Source organism: Prunus mume, linkage group LG2 (assembly GCF_029339155.1).
Source record: "Prunus mume cultivar Tortuosa linkage group LG2, ASM2933915v1, whole genome shotgun sequence".
Classification (NCBI taxonomy): Eukaryota; Viridiplantae; Streptophyta; class Magnoliopsida; order Rosales; family Rosaceae; genus Prunus; species Prunus mume.
In genome coordinates this window covers 4,533,309-4,550,457 of record NC_142699.1, presented here as the reverse complement: position 1 = coordinate 4,550,457, position 17,149 = coordinate 4,533,309, and the positions used below count along the sequence as shown (strand labels likewise).

General features: G+C 35.7%; 1 protein-coding gene across 1 annotated transcript in view; it reads left to right on the top strand.

Moving 5' to 3' along the window:
- The first annotated feature begins 2,509 nt into the window (after positions 1–2,509).
- The window catches only part of LOC103319530 (binding protein), a 33,169-nt gene continuing 18,529 nt past the window's right edge, over positions 2,510–17,149 (top strand). Inside the window, 13 exon segments of the mRNA XM_089045288.1 lie at positions 2,510–2,675; positions 3,222–3,446; positions 5,601–5,664; positions 6,213–6,444; positions 7,350–7,526; positions 7,930–8,253; positions 9,528–9,744; positions 10,553–10,621; positions 11,067–11,528; positions 11,686–11,980; positions 15,261–15,716; positions 15,823–15,981; positions 16,076–16,225. Of these exon segments, the coding sequence (XP_088901414.1) occupies positions 3,325–3,446; positions 5,601–5,664; positions 6,213–6,444; positions 7,350–7,526; positions 7,930–8,253; positions 9,528–9,744; positions 10,553–10,621; positions 11,067–11,528; positions 11,686–11,980; positions 15,261–15,716; positions 15,823–15,981; positions 16,076–16,225 (2,727 nt within the window). The 5' untranslated portion in view covers positions 2,510–2,675; positions 3,222–3,324.

Below are 17,149 nucleotides of genomic sequence, written 5' to 3'. Positions count from 1 at the left end.
TCGGACCTCGAAAGAAGAAAGCAGACTGACAGCATATTTAATTTTTAATGCATAATATTTCACTGACTTTCTTGAAATAATAATATATATATATTTTTTTGTTTTCTGTGAGAGCCATTGGCATAAAGATCCTGAATTGTGGAATGCTTTGTAATGTACGGTACGTTTGTTAGTTCACAACTGAAACGGATGAAATATTGGTGGTGATGATGAATTTTATAACAATAAATTTTGTCCAAGATAATGGGAAAAATGAATGAATAAATCTAGCCCATCTTGCACAAATAGCGAGAGCTGTTTTGTAATAATTTTTTTTTTCGGTTTTTCGAGAAAGCCCAACAATTAGGGCCCAAATCATGCATAGGAAAGGACCACAACGGGTGAAACTTCCTAAAGAAAAGCCCATATTAGTAGAAACATGTGATTTTCCTTATAAGCCCAAATAAAGAAAATCAAGAAGAACATCATAGCAATTCCACTCATGGTGTCATGGCTAAAGGCAAAGACAAGGAATGACAGACACTATTTACGTGAATAGTGACTGCCCTACTCTTTTTTATTTTGCTTTTCCACCCATTGCCATGGCAAGTAAAGATAAGCACTATTCATATGAGATATGATGAAAGAAATTTGTATGGAGTTTTTGTGTGGGAAGTGAAGAATATAAAAAAATCTGATTTTTTTTGTATTTTTTTAATATTTAAATTGATCACTGACGTCACATTGACGTAATTATGAGATCAACAAACCCAAGTAGCAACTCATACAATACTTGCCTTTGGGTTGGGATGAGTAAATTGGGCTCATTTTTGGTCGGGAATTTGTACTTTTGGGAGTTTCACTAAAACACCCAAAATGGGGGTTGAAATTATAAAAAAACCCAAGCACTATTGAAACATATAAACACACCCAAAACCCATCATTACACACATTCAAAACCCATTTATAAACACACCCAAAAAGTTGACTTTGGGGTTGATTTTGGGTGTGTTTCTATGTTTAAATAGTGTTTGGGTTTTTTTTATAAATACATGTCTAGGATTGAGTTTATTTATAAATTTGTACTTTTATTATTGGAGGGCTTGTTCCACACTTGGACTCTCTTCTACCCTGGTAAATGAGTACCGGTGGAAGTGCTCTCGCAAAGAGAGGTTTGTAGAAGAAGGCATGAGCTCTTTTATATACAACTCATTTTAGAACTAATCTCATGCGATACTTGAGTTTTTATATATAAATGTTATTTTATAAATCTCAATATAAACTTTCATTGAAAGTACACTTTTAGAACAAGTTGAATGATAGCTTGTATATGGGGATTTAAAAATGATGGATAGAGATCCATTTAGAGCACAAAAGAAAGTTATTAGAAAAGTTATTCTACATTGGCCTATGTCAAAGTCGTGGACGTGGAATAGGTGAGATCAAATTGAGATGTGAGTTGAGATGGACACATGAGAGAGCTACCTCGTTATTGATGTTATCATCATTAAGTCAATATTTACATGTTATATTCCGTTTATAATAAGCAAATGAGGTAAATTCTTAGTATTAACCTAAGTGATTAGGGAAAGTATGGGTGGGCATAAATCCAACTAAATTGACCAATCTGGACCCTAATGGTTTGGTTTTGAACTTTTACAAATTGGCCTAACTTGAATTGGGCCCTCTACTTGTATATTTATATTTATTTCATTTTATTTAACACACGTAGATAATAAATATATATATATATATATGTATGTTGAATTTGAAGTTTGATGGAACTTTGAAGTTATTTGCATGTTGAATTTTAGGATGGTTTGATATGCTAGAAAATGAAGAAAAAAAAATGTAGCAAGTTATGATTTTTGTTGTAATTGGTTTGGTTAATTTTCCTCCATGATTTTTGTCGAAATCAAACCGAAATAAACCGTTCTATTATAATTGATTTGGCCGTAATTTTAGAGGTGAAACCAATCCAATCCAGACTATGGCCACCCCTAAAAGAAGGTGGATAAATAAATTAGGATTATGATATATCCATGTATGATTATCTTCAATGTAACAAATGAAATGCAAACGAGTTAGTTTTGTAGGTGACCCAAGTTATATATGATGTGAAGTCGACAATTAAGTTTTGACCCAAACTCTAAAGCCATACGATACGAACCTACTTATCCACAGTCGTATGGATGAAGCTTCTTGCTTTATATTATTAATCAATTTATTAAAGGAAGGCCAACGACCAATTTGCATGCTCAAATCAGACTTCAGATTGTTATGCTTGCTCTTTTTTCCTCATCTACTTATGTTTTTCTTTTTGGAGAAGACACGTTTTATAAAAGGAAATGAATAATGCTATGGCAGCTTGTAAGCTTCACCGACAATAAACGACGACGTTTTTGGAATCGTTTTGGATGGTTAATAATTTTTTTAACTTTTATCGTTGATTTTTGACTCCCAGATAAACCACACCCGCTAGATCATCAACCACCACACTAGCAGGGGCAATCTCGAAATTTAACGAGTTTTTGGGGTTTATTATATTTTCTTCCTTTCTTCTTCTTCTTCTCTTTTTTCGGCTTGCGCATTTTCTTTCCTAGATTCTACACTGACGCCATTGAAGAAGAAGGAGCTCAGATCTCCAATCAGAAACCCTATCCAAACCGTTCTTTTGGACCCAGCGATCCGATCAGGTTCTCATCGTTTTCTTCCTGAAATTGATGAATTTGTATTATAGAATTCAATCATGGAGTTCGAGTGTTCATCGTTGATCCATTATTTGTTTTTATTTTCAAAGTTACCATCTTTATTGGCATTCATTTTATCAGATATTTAAATGTTGTCCTGGATAATGTGTGTGTGTAATTTTATTATTATTTATTAGCAGCTTATTTGAATGGAATTCAGGCTGTTTTTGCATGAAAGTGTTAGTTTTCTGATAGTTGGATAGTGTTTTTGTTAGTTTGCGAACAAGTTAAAGGAAAGGAATGGAAAATGAGCTGGAGGTTTTAGAAGATTTTATTGTATATTTTCTAAGAACAGAGAAAGTCAACTCTAATCAGTGTATTTATTGTAGAAACTTAACTGAGCTCCTCTCATTGTTAATTATTCCTGCAACCAATTTTTAGTCCTTCTCCACTGGTTCCAAAATTTGTGGATTAGGTGGCAGTTTTTCAGTCTGATTTAGGCTGTATGAGCAATTTTGCTGACTTAATGGTGACTTATGTACTATGTAATAGAAAGGCGAGCCCGTTGAAGGTGATGGGCTGGAATTACCATTCGTATCCTAACTGTTGGATAATGAAGCATTGACTTATATATAAATCTTGGCGGTGGGGAAGCATGAATATTGTCAAGGGTGTTGCTGACCTAATTCGAAGGACTTCTGGTGGCCATGATGGAGATTCTGCTTCAGGGTCACAAGCTCAGAAGTTCTCTCCCCCTGGTCCGAAGATCCGATTCAGGTACTTATGCTTCACCATGATGATTACTACTGAATACTGATTGTTTTAATCTGGCATGTTAGTTATTGTAAATTATGGTTTTGTGGTTTCTTTTGTGGGGAGGTTATATTAAATTGATTACAGACTACAGTAAAGTACTTCAACTATTGTAATAAAAGGACTGATATGTTTAATTACTGTTGCATGATTTGAGGGATATTTGGAAGGATCCTAGTTACTCTCAGCTAATTAAATGTCTAATTTTTTGAAAAAAAAAAAAAAAAAACTGAATGGTTGAGAATTTTATTCTCCTCCTTTAGTAACAAAAGTGAACCCAAAGCTAGCCTATAGGCCTCACTGTCTCCAGCCCAGTGGCGGTGCTTGCATCTCATTCTTGGGGATATTGCTCCGCCACAGCTCTATCCTTTAGAGGTATTTTGTTTTCTGTAATTTTGTTAGATTGAGGAGCTGCTGTAGGGTGGTCTTTAGAGTTTTGACTTAGGATGTCATATGCTTAATTTGGTTATGTTTTTTTATGAGAGTTGTATCAAGATGTTGGCAGACCTCTTGTTCACTGAGTTTTTCTACTGTGTTTTAGGGTTGTTATTAATAAAACTTTGTTTAGGGCAGGGGCTAATATAAGTCTTTAGTCCAAATCATAGTATCCTACAGATTAAAAGAGTCCATATGAAGGCTAAAGCTGAGTGGAAATTGAACCTTCGAAGAAATGTGGTGATCACACTATATCCGGAGAAAGAATTCTTAAGACTTTCATTTAGGTAGAAAGAAAAAGAAGGGCATTTGATGATGTTAGGGGGGAGGAGGTTGATAATTGTGGGAGAGAGTCCGATTTTCGGCTACTTTATGGGCTCTGGTATATCCACAATTTAGGGGATATTCCTTTTCTGTTATACTGTCTGATTGGAAAGCTGTAGTGTCTTAGAGTATTGTTCTGGTAGTCTGTGCTATTTGATGTAGTTTTTTGGTGGTTGTTTTAAATATTGTGGCCGTAAGACACATTGTCCTCTGTTTTTGTACTCTTTCTTTTCCTTTAATGAAAGTTTTTCATATGAAGAAAAAAAGTTAGAAGAGAATATTGATAGCCAAAAGCCTTTCATAGGATCTCACTACCATCTGGTGATCTTGAAAGGTGTCCTGTGGCCAAGACCTGACTAGCAATCTCTAAGAATTGTGGATAGGGAAAGCGTGCACAACAAAAAATTGCAATACATGAGAAAAGTAAGAAAAACCCTGAGAAATGTATTTCCGAGAACTTCAAACGAACCTCTCTCTAGAATACTGGAATCACACCCATTTATTGGACTTTGTACATACTCTTAATGACTAAATTCCACAAGGAGTAATGCTCAAGAGGGAATCTCCACAACCATTTTCCCAATAACACATTATTTCCTTTCGCCAAATTCCTAATGCCAACCAACCACCGTCCTTTGGTTTGTGCACCGAACCCATCTATCTAAATGATCACTTTCCCCTCTCCGATCCTCTCCCAAAAGAAACCCCTTGTTAGAGTTTTTTGAAAGTTTTAGCTACTTTACTTTGCAATGGGCATAAAATAAGTGGGAATGCTATTCAAGACTGACCAAATCAGGGTAAGTGCCCCCTTCCTATAAAGACATTCTCTCCCCCACCTATCTAATCTTTTCCTCTCTTTCTCAACAACTGGATCCCAGAAATATAAAGCACACAGATTGCCCCCAAATCAAGTCCCAAATAACTCAAGAGTCACTCTCCAAGTGGCTAGTCCTAACTCACAACCCAAAATCCTAGCCAACGACTCTAATCTCTTCTCTACATTAATACCGACAGACAAACTGTTATACTTGTTAATTTTCAGGCCCAACATTAAGGCAAGCTACATGAGTAACTATTGTACACATTTGCTGTTCAACCATACAATGCAATTACACAGTATGGGTGTGTGTTGTATGGTACTGCAAATCGAAGAAGTCATTACTTTTAAATTTATGATGTCTGATTCAGTAAACCATTTGGTACCTTTATTTTATTTTATTTTATTATACTGTTTGTCATTCCTTTTTTTACAATAATTTGTGACATCAATGTGCAGAATTACTTACTAATTTGTTTATAAGAGAATTTATTAACTATTTTAGGATGAATATTTTGATGACATGGCCTTTATTTTTCCAGTGAAGTTGGAGATGAAGCTGTCCTGAATATACTTTGGGATAGATACGAAAAAGCTATTGATAAGGTATGCTTGGAAGTTTATTACTTTCTCAAATTCTTTATCCCAAAATTCTAGCTCCCTAGAGGCTACTTGTAATTATGAATTTTTTTTTCCTGATGTAATATACATTGTGTTATATACATAAGTACATTTTGTCTAGGCCACTTATACAATGTTCTTATGAACCATGTCCAAGACTTGAAACAAGGGATTTTTTGTTGTGCCATAAACAAATAAATTCTTCCTTTTTGTTTTGTAAAAAAACAAGAAAGGGTAAAGAAATGTTTTGTCGTTTGGGTTGGGCTCCTAAGTGGGACACTGGTTAAATACATCATTAGGTCAATTGTCAGACATAAAATTCAGTTTGCAGCCATAACATTCCTGTCTGAGATTGGGGACTGGCTGGCCATGTGCAAGATCAGACCAACTCACTTTAATTTGTCCTTGTTTTGACACATATATATGCAATGAATTGATATCAGAAAATGACAATAATAGCTTTTCTTGTTCCTAGTGAGCTCTAGTTGTCGCTTATAATTTTGTGATATATTTTTTGTTCACTCAATTTATAGGTGGAAAAGAGGAGGCTGTTTCATGTTTTTCTTAAGCAGTTTCTAGTTGTATACAAGAACTGGGAACCAGTACATTGTGGCCAAATTTCAGAGGTTGCTTCAACTACCATCCAAACTGCAGAGTATTCATCAAACTCAGATGTAGTTACTGGCTGCTTTGCTGGACATCCTGCAGAAGTCATTTTAATACTGACTGAAGAGATTACACAATTAACTGCTATGGTTGCAGAGTGTAAGTTGAACTTCCTGTTTGGTTTTTAGAAAATTGCTTTGGTGTGCGGTATTCCTATATTAAATTCTTCTGGTAAAATTTTTGTGAAACAATAATTCTTTCTTTATCTTATGACAGTTTTTTGGCCCTATGATTGATATCCCGTATAAAGTCCAATTTAGAATGGCCTTCTTCACTAGCCAAATGTTAAGATCCCAAACTTGGAAGTTACTATTTATTTATTTTATTACCGTGGACATGACAAAAATATTTTATACTCAAGCTGAGTAAATTTTTTGGAAACTGACTTCGTAGTTTCGAATCTGCTTTCCACCCAAAATGTTATTAGGCAATCCTAGAGTTAGTTATCGTGTGTTTCTTAATCAATGTACTTCTGCTTTTGTTAATTATTATTTTAGTATCATTATTTTACGAACACTGACACTGAGGCTGTTGGCATGGTTGCACATAAAGTACCCCAAATGTTTCCTTTTCTAATCGCTGCCTTTTGTCGTATCTTTTATAATTTTATTGCATAAAAATGTTATTTTACTTTTATATCAGCATGGTAGGGTAGGTATTCATGAAAAATTTGGGGGTTTGATGTGCCTTTTGGGACAAATTTGTAACTACTCACTTTTCATTTGACTTCTCTCATTGCCGTCTTTATTGTATCTTGTTTCAAAGTTATTGTCAATATGAATTTATGTGTGCTTCCTCCCCCTCCTTTTTGGAAGGCATTTGGTGAATTTTTTTTCAGGAATGCGGTCATGGTAGATTGATATGTTAGCACTTGATATCTGGTTAATTATTTTCTTTATGGCTGTTCTATCCCTCTTATATTAATAAGTGTAGTCTTCCTTCCTTCAGTTTTGGTTTTCTTATGTCATTTATGGTTTACTTTGTTTTTCCCATGGTTAATCCAGTAAACACCAGTACAGTTCGTTCATCAGCAGACTTCTCTAGCCATTCCACAACCTTAAATATCATATCTGAAGGAATGCCACTCCTGGATGCTCTTATGATTGTTACCCGTTCGTTGCACAATTGCAGAGTTTTTGGGTACTATGGTGGGATTCAAAAGCTGACGGCATTAATGAAAGGTATTTATGTGTGTTATTATTTGCTAGTGCACTTTCTTTTTTATGGTGACACATTTTGTTCAAAATATGCCCAGTAGTGCCGTAAGTTTCACTGTCTCTTGGATTTAGATTGTGTTTGCCACTTATGTGGAGATAGAGAACAAGAAAAAAGATTTGGTTTGAGGAATTTATTCTTTTATTTTTTCCATTGTCTAAAACAGCATTGTACTAAAAATTATTATTTAATAAATAGAATAGAATCAGTGAAACATTCGGATTCAAGCATTCAATGAATTAACCCAGGTTTAAAGGAAGTCATAATATCCCTAATGAATTAACTTAATCTTGCAAAACGTCTGTTGAACCCAGAGGTATATGGATACCATTGTTAATTTTACATTGTGGTTTTTTATTTTTATTTCAGGGGTTGTAGTCCAGCTTAAAACGATAAGTGGTGCACTTTCAGCTGATGAAAAGTCATCTGATTATACTGTGGAGAGGACTGGACTCCTGCAACAAATACTTGTATATGTGGTGTCAATAATATGTAGTTTCATTGATTTAAATTCAAATGTATATGAGAAAGGTCAGTTGTATAGTAATACTATAGGCTCTGTTTCAAGGGATGGTACATCTCCAGTTGACTCTTCTGGTAGTTCAAAGGTTCCTTCTAGTGAAATAAGGTTACGATGGCATCAGAGGGCAGTTGTGTCTGTGATGGAAGCTGGTGGACTTAATTGGTTAGTAGGTAAGGTAGGCAAATATTTTTTCTTGTTCTTTTGTGTTTTGTGTTGTGTTTTTTTTTTTTTTTTTTGGGGTGAGGATGGGGCAGGAACTTTTTATTTATAACCTAATACATCACATCTCAACTTGGTGATACGCACTGGAAACTTGTGCCAGATTCTTAAAAATAACTTTTTCTTTAGTCATACCAGCTTAGACATTTAACGGTACAGTTTGGACATCTTCGATACATGATTTAATTTAATTTCTAAATTAATTTTCATTTGTACTTTTCTTTTGAAAATATTTAATCTACATTTATGACCTTTTTCTGTCTCTTTCTTCTTTATTATGTGTGTGTGTGTATATATATATATATGATTATTGTTATTATTATTAAATTTCCTTTCTGAGGAAATAAGATCAGAAGTGCTAAATAAATTCATTTGTTTTCCCTTTTTATTGCTACTGTTATATTATTATTATTATTATTAGCCCTTTGGCATGCACGAATTGGCCTTTTGTTTACTGAGAAATTCTCTTTATTTTTATGGTAATTTTCAGAAACTTACTTAGCTTGTTCTTTTCTTTTTTAAATAGAAAAAAAGTCTCATATTTTTAAGTTCTAGAGTGGGGGTATAACATGTCTTCTTGTTAGTTTTCCTTAAAAAAAATAAAAAAAATAAATGTTAAAAGATTGTAAATTACTATGTTATCCTCACTTAATAATTTTTTTTTCTCTCTTAACATTTTGATTAGGTAAAGGTATTTTTTACTATTTTGTTGTGCCTTTTATAGCTATTGTTTTGTATGTTCTTTTTGATATTTTGAAACTCAATTATCTCTGTGCCTTCTAGTCTTTTTTTTTTTTCCGGCAGCCTTTTGTTTTTCTTCTTCTTTTTGTTTATTTTCCTTCTTTGCTTTTGAATGTATTCCAAACTTTTAAAGTTACTTTAATAAAACATATTACAAAGAAATATTTTCAATAGTTGAATGAATTCATATTTTGTCCCTGGCGTGTGCTATTAGCATTGTTACGTTTCTGTTGGGTTCAGTGCTCATAATTCATGAGGATATCCTACACTACCCCATCCCAGTTCCTGTTGTCCGTGATCCTGCTCTTTTCTGGCCCTGCCCCTCATTTTTTGGCTTTTGGGTAGCATTTGAGTTGCCTAAAGACCCCAATTCTTATGGCATCTGTATGATATTCCTTATGTCCAAACTATGATACTGCCTTTTGTAAACCCTGTACTCTCTTTGTATCTATATTTTCATTGATGGGGACTGTTCTCGTTCCAGAGCTGCTGCGTGTAATCAGAAGGTTAAGCTTGAAAGAACAGTGGACGGACACATCACTTCTAGATTTGTCTTTAAGAATTCTTCATTCAACATTATCTCAGAACCCTCGTGGTCAAAATCATTTTAAAAGCATTGGAGGACTTGAAGTTCTGTTGGATGGTCTTGGAATACCGTCAAGTAATGGGCTAATGTCGAAAAGTTCTGCTGTTGAGAAAAGGTAATACTAACTCCTCTTGTATGGTCTACCATCTTGAGGTTCAGTGCTATCATATGTGCAAAATTTTCTGAAAATGTTAGTGAATAGCGGACAACTTTTGTTTTGATTTGGGGAATTATATTCAAGAGTGAGATAATTTCTTTGAAATGCTTCCCGTATCTGTTTGATCTTTTTTTTTTTTTGGTCGTATATCTGTTTGATCTCCTTAAACACAGAGATTATGCAGTTAAAGCTAATCTTTTGTTTGTTGGATGGTTGGTCACGTAAAGCATAAGTAGCATTAGTTGGTGGCATTGGGGGTTATTTTGACAAAGGAATACTGCTCTTCCTGATGAAGAGTATCCATTAGTTTATTTATGGATTTTTCTTTGGATGAAACTTTGCTTTTTTGGTTCTGCATATACTAGTATGCATGCATCTATATTAAGAACATATTCATATTTATCCATGGTAATTAAGTGGCAAGTCATGCAAAAAGGGCTGAAGAAGTTTGGTGCCTAAAGTAACATTTACCCTGAATATAGAAATATATATGACTACCAAGAGCAGTTGCAAAGGGAGGAATCTGTGTAACGTAATTGCATATGCTTTCATTTTGCTTTTTATGAAGAAATTTAACCAACATAGTCACCTTTCTCTGATTTGAATTGATTTACTATGTGAATTAACAGTTTTTCTGACTTGACTCAGAGTGACTGAGAATTATATGTGGATGGATATTTCCTGTTTGAGTGGGAACTTCTGGCTCTTTATGTTATACGGTACCTTCTCTTGTAAGCTCTGATATACTTCTGATATTTGATTGCAGATATGAGAACACCTTGTTAAAAATTTTCCAGCTCCATGTTCTCTCTCTGGAAGTTCTCAAAGAGGCCGTGTATCCTTTTGTGTCCTTCGTTGGTTAACTTATGAAGCTTTTGTACTTTTTGTTTAAATTGGTATGTTGGAGTTATTTTTGGTCGACAGTGTTTATTGTATGCATGAGAGCTGTGATTCTTGTTGTATACCTTATGTGTTTATTGGATTTATGCTTGTACCCACTGAATTTGTTGGAGTCCTTCTATGCATGCATGCTGCATGGATGCATATATTGAATGAAGTGTTGCATTTTTGTTTTGACATTGTATGCCCCTCATGATTTAAGGAAAGTACTGTTACTATTCAATTGATTTCTGTTTGACACAATAAGGCTGAAGTTTTGCCTTTTCATTATTCCCTTTACTGTGGTTTACCAAATACTAGGGGAGATTGTATCTGTGCCACAAATGATTCTCAGTTTATGCCCAAAAAAAAAAAAAATGATTCCCTTGACGAGTGTGCAGCTATGGAAATATCAGCAACTTGCAATTTCTGTGTGAAAATGGGAGAGTTCAAAAATTCGCAAATAGCTTTTGCTCACCTGCTTTCATGTTTCAAGAGTACAAACAGCAGACGAAGGATATGTCTGGTCAACTTGATTTCCAAATGCCTATGGTTGACTTTGGAAGTGATAAGACTCTGAAAAACCATATAGCAGAGACTTCTGTTGCACTTCCTGCCAATGTTTCTTACTCTCAACTTTGGAGTGATTATGCTGTGAAGCTGAGCAGGGTATTTTGTTCTTTTCTTCCTGCTTCAGAAGATATTAAATCTCATGATCTCGAAGCGTCCACTGGCCAGATCGCTGTGGCAGTTTCTTCATTGTATGGTGAACTTTCAATCAAATGGGTTATTAGGGTTCTTGTTACAGTGTTCCCCTGCATTAAGGCCTGTTCAAATCAAAATGATTTGCCAAGCCACTTAAGGTGAACTTCTATTAGCAGTAATGTACCATCTTATGTTTCTTTTGTTAGATATTGTTTACTATTTATTAGATGTTGCTACCTCAGTTTTAATGTACTTGTTCAATTTCTCTCTCTTTCTTGTGACACTCTTTTTTCTTGTTTGTTTCCTTATCTGTAGGGTCTTTGTCAATACTCTGCAGCATTGTGTTTTGAATGCATTTAGGAAGGTTCTTGTTTCATCCCCTGCATCACTCAAAGTATTTCGGGACGAGGGAATCTGGGAACTCATATTTTCTGAGAATTTTTTCTACTTTGGACCAGCTTCTGATGACCTTTCTGGAGAGTGTTGCACATACGAGGAGTCTCCTCCTGAACTACTTTCTGCTTTTAGTGGCATCAACAATATTCTCCAAATGGAAGTAATTTCTTTCGTGGAGTTTGCTGCAACTTCTAATGGAAGTGCACATAACTTGGTAGGTCTCCACTTGCTTGATGATGTGCGTTTTCCGACATTTACTCTTCACTGTACTTACATGCTTTGTTTAAGATAACTGGTCAAATGAACTTGCACTTTAGTGTCCATATATACATGGTGTTTTATTGTGCTTAGTAAAGTATGGATGCGAAAGTGGTTCTAGGGTTTCATATGGGTATTAGGTGTCGTAAGGCTGATAAAGTTATTAAGGAATGCCTTCTTGTTTTTGTATGGTTGTTGTTAAGTTTCTCCATTCCAAAGCTTAAGCTGTTAGGAGTCAAACCCGAGGGATAACACATATCAACTATCAAGATTAAGTAAACAACACAAACTTACACTTTCTATCACTTAAGGCACCCACAAAAACATGACCAAATGACTTGTATGTGTAGAACATAAATTAGGGTTACTGAGGTTTGAGCTAACTACTAGAGACAACCAAGATTTAAAGCTACGTTTAGTTACAGTTAATCGTTCTATGATCCCGTTTGGTTGAGGGGTATACGCACAGGTCGTTTGGTGGATAATCCCATGCGTATGGAAGAAATCAGTAAGAGTCTGATTGAGGTATTCCTTCCCATTATCAGAACTAAACACCTGCACTTGAGCCCAAAACTGCGTACAAATCAATTGATAAAATTTGGGAAGTATAGAAGTCACATAACTTTTCTGCCTCATAAGATAAATCCAACAAACTCTAGTGCAATCATCAATAACTGATGCAAACCACTTTGGCACCAGAAGAAGTAGGAGAAGAAAACGGACCCCAAACATCAGTGTTAACAATAGCAAAAGGTTGTTCACTTTTGTTTGAGGAAGATTGAAAATTAACTCGATGATTCTTAGCCAAAATGCAATATTCACACCGTAAACTAGAACTCCAAACCTTAGTAAATAAACTAGGGAATATGTTTTCCAAATACAAGAAAGATGGATATGCTAAACAACGGTGCTATAACATAATCTTCTCCAGTTTTGATGTAGGATTCCCATCAACTTGAAACACATGGCCAGCAGAGTTGGTTTCTTCAAAATAATCGAGATCACCCCTCTCCTTACCAATTCCAATCGTCATCTTTGTGAGAAGGTCGTGGAAAAGAAGGTTACAAAATAATTTAATTGTTTGGTAATTTGACGAACATAGAGCAAATGATTGGAAAGAGAGGGAACATATAGGACAGAGGACAATGACAGAGCATGTGTCAAACTAAGTGAACCAGCCCCTTGAATAGAAGTAAGAACACCATTAGCAACTTTAACTGAGCTGCGATGAGGTGGAGTAAAAGTGACAAACCGAGAAGAGTCACTAGTCATGTGATCAGATGCTCCAGATCAATGATCCAAGGTCGTGTAGAGGTAGAGGAGAAAACACAACCGATATTACCTGTAATGGTTGAGGGACAAGAAACCTGAGAGGCAGTGGCTGTTTGTGGTGAGTCCAATGAGACTAAATATTCTTTGGATTTATGTTTATCCTTGCGGGCAGCCTGTTTCAGTTTGAACCACTCCTGATATCACACCACTTTACAGCAATTTTCCCTCACATGCTTTCTGCTTTTACAGTAAGTACACCCAGAAGAGATGGATTTAGGACTAGAGTCAGGAACTGGGTGAGGTTGAGCCTTCTTGGCCACAAGAGCCGATGCCTCAGTGGAGCCCTCGGCAGTCATAGTAACTCTCGTTGGGCCTCCCAACGCATCATGGCATAAGCCTCATTAAGATCATGAAGAGGTACACTAGCCAACACGCGACTACACGCTTAGTCAAGATTGTGATCAAGATCAGCAAGAAATATGTAGACACGTTCTTTAGAAGTACGTTTCTTCAATTTAGCAATATCGGATGGATTCTCAAGATCATTCAGACGACGATGATCCAATTCCATGAAGAGAGAATTCATCTCAGTAAAACAAGTGAATAAGGGCCAACCATTTTGACGAAGTTGAACGGACTTCTTCATCAACTCATAGACTTGAGAAGAGTCAGAAGCATCATGATAGGCCTTCTTCACCGTATCCCACACATCCTTTGCCATGAGATTGGTATGCATGGAGCTGATGAGCCATGACTTCACTAAGGCATCCTCAGCCACTCATTCTTCATACTTCTGATAGGAAGTGTTGGGTGCAGCCCTGATACCAGAAATATAGCCCTATTTCTTATGAGCAGAGATATGCATCTCCAAAACCTTGGACCAGAGGCGATAATATGTCCCATCCATTTTGACGTTGATCGGAGAGGAAGCAACGTCTTGCTGAATGGTAACAGTGGGTGTCTTTGACAAGGGCGCAGATGGATTAGTGTCACTGGTAAGAGTAGACATATTGACAAGGGCGCAGATGGATTAGTGTCACTGGTAAGAGTAGACACCAAGGTCAATATACCCTTGATGAAGGTTTAGAAGGCTGCAGCAACACAGAAGCAGGGTAAACAACCTTAGAGAGGTGCGGTGGCAGCAGAAAAAGTAGAAGGAAAATAGCGACGGCACAAGGAAAAAACCCTAGATATGTGCGGCAGCAGTAGAGAGTGTTTTAGGGTTTCAGATCTCAGTAGAGCCAATTAGATTGATTGCTCTGATATCATCTAGAAATCTGAATGAATGGAATGATTTTATTCTTCTCATTTTGAGGTATTTATAAGATGTACAAAGTATACAAAAGGGGTAAGCATACAAAGCCAACTATATTAAATAATAATAAACCTGAACCTAATTTATCACGCCAACAGGAAATAAAGAATGGATTTTTTAAAGACATGGCAATTGGTCAAAGTTACGGGATGATGTTCGGTTTTGGTACAGAATTTAAGGGTTTATCTTTTATAGACAATTGGTTCGACTGGAAAGCCGTTGTGTGTCAGGAGTTGGGTTTGTTTTAGCATCCGCCAGCATTTATATTCCTGCTCTGCTTTTGCTTTCTTTGTAGTGGCCATCTTGTCCACTTTCTATGTTATTTTATTGTTTTTAAGCAATAGAAAAAAAATATGCTGGGAACTGGTGTTTCTTTCTCAGCCAACTATCCTCCCAAAATCCCACCCTCTCCTCTCACCATACTTACAGCAGATTAAAATGATGTGTAGCTCTGAGAAATATCTTTCAAAGGGCTTCCACATACGCGTCTCTATACATGTTCGTAAACTTGAATGCATACCTGTGAGGGACGAACAAATTGTCAATGTTTTTGTTCTTTTTGTCATAGTAATTGCAGTGCTTCAAGACAACATCTGCATCTTAATTTTCTGTATCTTTCCTTACTTCTTGCCTCTTTTGTGTATGGCAGCCTGAATTGTCTGCTCTGTTAGATTCCCTTGAACAGTCTGCTTGCAATCCTGAAGTTGCTAGTGTTCTTGCCAAGAGTCTGATTCGCATATTACAGCTTTCAGCTGAGAAAACTGTTGCTTCTTTTAAGTCAGTTAATGCATTTCCTCGTGTGCTTAAAGTTGCTTGCATTCAAGCCCAAGAATCAAGAAGGTTTGTGAATGCAAGCCCTTCTGTTGAGAGTAACGTTGTTGAAGTGGTTCCAAATAATCGAAAATCCAATTCACATGAGACAATGCAAAGATGGCTTAAATGCATGGAGACGTCTATGGAGCTCTATATGGAATTTTTCTCAACAGCAGAAGATGCTAGAAGTTTGGTTCTGCATAGCTCTGAATGTATTGGTTATTTATTTGATTTATTCTGGGAAGAAGGTTTGAGAAAAAATGTCCTTAAGCATATATTTGAGCTGATGAAGGTATTCCCATAAACCTTGTGTTCATTTGATATTTTGTTGACTGTAAGTGTTTATCACTGATTAAGTTTAATTCTGTTTTGGATTTTTTTTTTGGGTTACTTTTCAGAGTGTATCATCATCTGAGGAGGATCAAAGAGCAAAGTTGCAGTTATGCTCCAAATACTTAGAAACATTCACTCAAATAAAGGAACGGGAGAAAAGCTTTGCAGAACTGTCTATCAGTTTACTGGTCGGAATGAGAGATATGCTCCAGATTGATCCCTTGGTATGCCTTGATTTTTTTTTTCTTTTCCATTTTTGATAGTTATTTTTGTTAATACATGACGTTCCAGTGTCTCATGAATTTGAGTTTTATTCAGTACTATCAGACTTTGTTTCGTGATGGAGAGTGCTTTTTGCATGTTGTCTCTTTACTAAATGGAAACCTTGATGAGGCTAATGGAGAAAAATTGGTTCTGAATGTCCTTCAAACTCTTACCTGTCTGCTTGCAAGCAATGATGCCTCAAAGGTATTTCTATCTTCAAACCTAGATGGACATGTTGTCCATCTTTTCTTGTATATTTTTTCCCTTGTTATTTTATAAAAATTTTGTTTCCTATTAAGGAAGGTAATCCTTGAGTGCTTAATTTATGTTAGTATCTTGTTGGTTGAATGCAATATGTCAAATTTTGTTTCATGATTTCATCCAGATGGTTCACTGGTACTTTGCGTTTTTTATTTGATTATATGGATGTGCCAGTGCCATAGAGAATTGAGGGTCAATTTGATATGCATTATGAAACATATAGACTTGTTGAAGTTTCCTCTGCCAAGCACAAAGAGAACAGAAGCCATTTCTTCCTGCTCTCTTTTTTGATGAAAAATAGAAGATAAACTGAGTTACTCATTTGAGTTGAGTTTTAAAAGAACCAATGGGAAAGTCTGGCTTGATCTCATGATTTGATACATAATCAAGTCTGGCTTGATATTTTTTGCTTACTTTAATGTGATCAATGTTCAAATCTGGAATTTTGTACTTAGTCACTGTAATTTATTTTCGAATGTACCCCCACCCCTTCCCCCGGGACAAAATCCCGGGTCCGCCACTGACTATACGGACCCTAAATGAACCAATTAGTCATCATCTGAACATGTTACTTTTATAAAATGGCACATCTATGATAAACATATGACATATATGTGGAAAGAGTGGGTTGTATACCCAGAACACTCTCAGGTGTGCATTTGATATTATATTTTCATCCGTCTTTTTCTTTTTCATGCATACGAGATAGATTGATACCCACTTTATAACAATCTTGATACTATGTATTGAGTCATACTAGAAATATGATTGAGTTGAAGACCTGAGTCAGATATCATTTAGAAAAGTAGAGACAAACTAGCATATATAACGGGGAAAATGAAAATATATTAAAGGGATTCATTTTAA